At 39.6% G+C, this 5,000-nt stretch overlaps 1 protein-coding gene across 1 annotated transcript in view; it reads right to left on the bottom strand.

Moving 5' to 3' along the window:
* The window catches only part of LOC109886482 (receptor-type tyrosine-protein phosphatase delta), a 126,532-nt gene that overhangs the window by 4,230 nt on the left and 117,302 nt on the right, over positions 1-5,000 (bottom strand). Inside the window, exons 26-28 of the mRNA XM_031814598.1 lie at positions 2,451-2,594; positions 2,135-2,289; positions 1,776-1,911 (exon numbers count right to left, since the gene is read on the bottom strand). Of these exons, the coding sequence (XP_031670458.1) occupies positions 1,776-1,911; positions 2,135-2,289; positions 2,451-2,594 (435 nt within the window). The remainder of the gene's footprint in view (positions 1-1,775; positions 1,912-2,134; positions 2,290-2,450; positions 2,595-5,000) is intronic.

Below are 5,000 nucleotides of genomic sequence, written 5' to 3'. Positions count from 1 at the left end.
TAGTAGCAGCAGCAGTAGTAGTAGTAGTAGTATCAGTAGTAGTATTAGTAGTAGTAGTAGCAGTAGTAGTAGTATCAGTTGTACTAGTAGTAGTAGTAGTAGTAGCAGTAGTAGTAGTATCAGTTGTACTAGTAGTAGCAGCAGTAGTGGTGTTAGTAGTAGTAGTAGCAGCAGTAGTAGTAATAGTAGCAGTAGTAGTAATATCAGTTGTAGTAGTAGTAGCAGTAGTAGTACTATCAGTTGTAGTAGTAGGAGTAGTAACAGCAGCAGTAGTAGTAGCAGCATCAGCAGTAGAAGTAACAGTAGTAGTAGTAGTAGTAGCAGTAGCAGCATTAGTAATAGTATCAGTAGCAGCAGCAGTAGTAGTAGTAGTGGTGGCAGCAGTAGTAGTAGCAGTAGTAGCAGCAGTAGTAGTAGCAGTAGTAACAGTAGTAGTAGTAGTAGTAGTAGCAGTAGCAGTAGTAGTAGTAGTAACAGTAGTAGTAGCAGTAGTAGTAGTAACAGCAGTAAGAGTAGTATCAGTTGTAGTAGTATTATCAGTTGTAGTAATATTATTATTAGTAGTAGTAGTATTAGTAGTGGTAGTAGTAGTAGTAATAGGAGTGGTAGTAGTAGTAGTATTAGTAGTAGTAATAGTAGTAGTAGTAGAAGTAGTAGTAGTAACAGCAGTAGTAGCAGCAGTAGTAGTAGCAGTAGTAACAGTAGTAGTAGTAGTAGTAGTAGTATCAGTTGTAGTAGTATTATCAGTATCAGTTGTAGTAGTATTATCAGTTGTAGTAATATTATTATTATTAGTATTAGTAGTGGTAGTAGTAGTAGTAATAGGAGTGGTAGTAGTAGTAGTATTATTAGTAGTAATAGTAGTAGTAGTAGAAGTAGAAGTAGTGATGGTAGTAGTAGTAGTAGTAGTAATAGTAGTAGTAGTAGTAGTAGTAGTAGTAGTAGTAGTGGTGGGTGGTAGTAGTAGTAGTATTAGTAGTGGTGGTAGTAGTAGTAGTATTAGTAGTGGTAGTAGTAGTAGTAGTATTAGTAGTGGTAGTAGTAGTATCAGTAGTAGTAGTAGTAGTATTAGTCGTGGAAGTAGTAGTAGTATCAGTAGTGGTAGTAGTAGTAGTAGAAGTAGTGATGGTAGTAGTAGTAGTAGTAGTAATAGTAGTAGTAGTAGTAGTAGTAGTAGTAGTAGTAGTAGTGGTGGTGGTAGTAGTAGTAGTATTAGTAGTGGTGGTAGTAGTAGTATTAGTAGTAGTAGTAGTAGTAGAAGTAGAAGTAGTGATGGTAGTAGTAGTAGTAGTAGTAATAGTAGTAGTAGTAGTAGTAGTAGTAGTAGTAGTAGTGGTGGTGGTAGTAGTAGTAGTATTAGTAGTGGTGGTAGTAGTAGTAGTATTAGTAGTGGTAGTAGTAGTAGTAGTATTAGTAGTGGTAGTAGTAGTATCAGTAGTAGTAGTAGTAGTATTAGTCGTGGAAGTAGTAGTAGTATCAGTAGTAGTATCAGTAGTAGTATTAGTAGTGGTAGTAGTAGTAGTAATAGTAGCAGCAGCAGTAGTAGTGGTAGTATCAGTAGTAGTATTAGTAGTAGTAGTAGTATTAGTAGTAGTAGTATTAGTAGTGGTAGTAGTAGTAGTAATAGTAGCAGCAGCAGTAGCTGGGCTGGTCAATCCCTGTAGATGTGGCCCAACAGTACAGACGCTACTAGTAGAAGTAGTAGTTCTCGTTCTCCAGACACACACCAAATCTAAACAGTTGACTTTAGGATTACTGAGAGTTGAATATCTCACCTCAGTTTGAACCGTAGCAGGTCTCTGTGTTCGCAGCATCTTGACAGTCTGGAAGATGTCCACTACTCCTTCATATCTCATCCTCTCCAGAACGATACTCAGAGTGATGAAGACCCCTGTCCTCCCCACACCAGCACTGACGGACCACACAAGACAACACCACGGATTAGATCACAAAATGGCTGCCGTGCTTCATGCATTTCTCTGTGAATAGAGCCACATGTAAATATGTTCTGTGCTTTTTAAAAATCTGCTTGTTCAATGTTTGTACCTGTATTTTGAGTAACAAAAAAACACATATCTGGAGTTCGGTGACATCAAGTCAGATTAAAGAGGCGTTGAGGGAGGCGGGACCTTACCTACAGTGCACCGTGATTGGTCCGTCTTGGCCAAACTGCTCTTTAGTTTTGTGCACCTGGCCAATGAAATCAATGAACCCCTCCCCTGACTTTGGCACTCCTTGCTCCGGCCAATCAGTGAACTGGAACTGACGAACCGTCCGAGACTGGCCGTCCTGGAAAAAAAAGAATCCACCAATCAGAACACAGGTTGATTAAACCACACAGTTTGACACTCACTCACTCACTCACTCACTCACTCACTCACTCACTCACTCACTCAGCAAAAAACAGTTGTGAGAAATATCTGATCACAAACACTCCCTCCCCCACTCACCCTGGCATCGGTGACTTTGAACTCTCGGAGGATGTACTGGGGCATGTTGTACTCAGCCATGGGGTCCACCACAAAGTACTGGTACCTGGCAGAACGCTCTGCTGGCCAGTACTGATGGCACTTCTCCTGTAGGGGGAGACACAATGAGGGTTAACATAGCGTGCGTGTGTGTAACAGTATAGCTTCCGTCCTTCTCCTCGCCCCTACCTGGGCTCGAACCAGGGACCCTCTGCACACATCGACACCACCCACACTCGAAGCATCATTACTCATCGCTCCACAAAAGCCGCGGCCCTTGCAGAGCAAAGGGGAACCACTACTTCAAGGTCTCAGAGCGAGTGACGTCAACGATTGAAACGCTATTAGCGCGCACCGCTAACTAGCTAGCCGTTTCACATCGGTTACATGTGTGTGTGTGTGTGTGTGTAAAAAATTCAATACAATAGTGTGCGTGTGTGTAGCCCAATGTCCTAACATTTTATATTAATGTCCTGAAGAGGTAGGTAAATAATAACTTTTTTTGAAAGGTCAGGCCTTTTTTCAGGTCCTGAATTTGTTCAAACGCAATTTTATGCTTAAGAGTTAGGTTTTGGGTTTTTAGGATTAGGGTTAGGGTTTTGGGGGTTAAGGTTAGGTTTAATGCTAAGATTAGGTTTAGAGAAAATAAGATTTTTATTGGTCAAACATTTTTACACTCCAAAAAGTCCTGAAATGTCACCAAAACAAAGCTGTGTGTGTGTGTGTGTGTGTGTGTGTGTGTGTGTGTCAGTGTTCATTTAGTCAACAATAACTACAAGGAAAAATACTCGCCAACAACCTATTTTTCCTGATTAAAACTATGATGATAACGAGACCAGATGCCCTGGAGAAAAAACCATAATTGTAACAAAATTACTTTTAATTTTAGTTGATAAAAATGTGACGAGACGAGAATTCCACGTTAGACTAATGGGCATTTTGATTTGACATGAATCTACTTTTAATCCGTTTTGTCCAATCCTAACGCAGAATATTTAATGTAGGCCTCTCATTGGCAGAATTAAAGTTGTGTGACCTGATTGAGCTGATCTGACTGGCTCTCCCACACAGCTCCCAGGCGGTCTCTTCAGTCACTCTTCAGTCACTCTTCAGTCTTTTGAACTGATGTGAAGCCAAGACACTGGACTTGTAACTAAGCTCAACTCAAAACCATGGTTACTCTCTTACTTACATTGTAACTAACCTCAACTAGAAACCATGGTTACTCTCTTACTTACATTGTAACTAACCTCAACTAGAAACCATGGTTACTCTCTTACTTACATTGTAACTAACCTCAACTAGAAACCATGGTTACTCTCTTACTTACATTGTAACTAAGCTCAACTAGAAACCATGGTTACTCTCTTACTTACATTGTAACTAAGCTCAACTAGAAACCATGGTTACTCTCTTACTTACATTGTAACTAAGCTCAACTAGAAACCATGGTTACTCTCTCTCTCTTCATTCCATGTTGGCCATGTTATGCTTCTATCACATCGGGAGCTTTATGTGCTGTTATTCATTCATCTGTGTTCTTGAGGACTGATACAAACTAAACCTAGACTAAAGTTGTCCAGAGTTTAAGAGGACTGATACAAACTAAACCTAAACTAAAGTTGTCCAGAGTTTAAGAGGACTGATACAAACTAAACCTAAACTAAAGCTGTCCAGAGTTTAAGAGGACTGATACAAACTAAACCTAGACTAAAGTTGTCCAGAGTTTAAGAGGACTGATACAAACTAAACCTAGACTAAAGTTGTCCAGAGTTTAAGAGGACTGATACAAACTAAACCTAGACTAAAGTTGTCCAGAGTTTAAGAGGACTGATACAAACTAAACCTAGACTAAAGTTGTCCAGAGTTTAAGAGGACTGATACAAACTAAACCTAGACTAAAGCTGTCCAGAGTTTAAGAGGACTGATACAAACTAAACCTAGACTAAAGTTGTCCAGAGTTTAAGAGGACTGATACAAACTAAACCTAGACTAAAGTTGTCCAGAGTTTAAGAGGACTGATACAAACTAAACCTAGACTAAAGTTGTCCAGAGTTTAAGAGGACTGATACAAACTAAACCTAGACTAAAGTTGTCCAGAGTTTAAGAGGACTGATACAAACTAAACCTAGACTAAAGTTGTCCAGAGTTTAAGAGGACTGATACAAACTAAAACTAGACTAAAGTTGTCCAGAGTTTAAGAGGACTGATACAAACTAAACCTAGACTAAAGTTGTCCAGAGTTTAAGAGGACTGATAAAAACTCAAACTAACCAAGGATGAGATGACTAAAATGTGACTAAAACTAAAAGGTATTTTAAGGCTAAAACTTCATCTAAAATAGCTGACACACAAACTAACACTGGTGTGTGTGTTGTGTGTGTGTCTGTGTGTTCTGCTGGCCAGTACTGATGACACTTTTCCTGTAGAGGGACACACAATGAGGGTTAACACAGGGTGTGTGTGTGTGTGTGAGAGAGAGAGAGACAGAGAGAGAAGAGACAGAGAGAGACAGAGACAGAAACATAGAGA

This window comes from Oncorhynchus kisutch, unplaced genomic scaffold (assembly GCF_002021735.2).
Source record: "Oncorhynchus kisutch isolate 150728-3 unplaced genomic scaffold, Okis_V2 Okis07a-Okis12b_hom, whole genome shotgun sequence".
Classification (NCBI taxonomy): Eukaryota; Metazoa; Chordata; class Actinopteri; order Salmoniformes; family Salmonidae; genus Oncorhynchus; species Oncorhynchus kisutch.
Note: the sequence above shows the minus strand (reverse complement) of the source record. Positions and strands in the feature narration are given on the sequence as shown.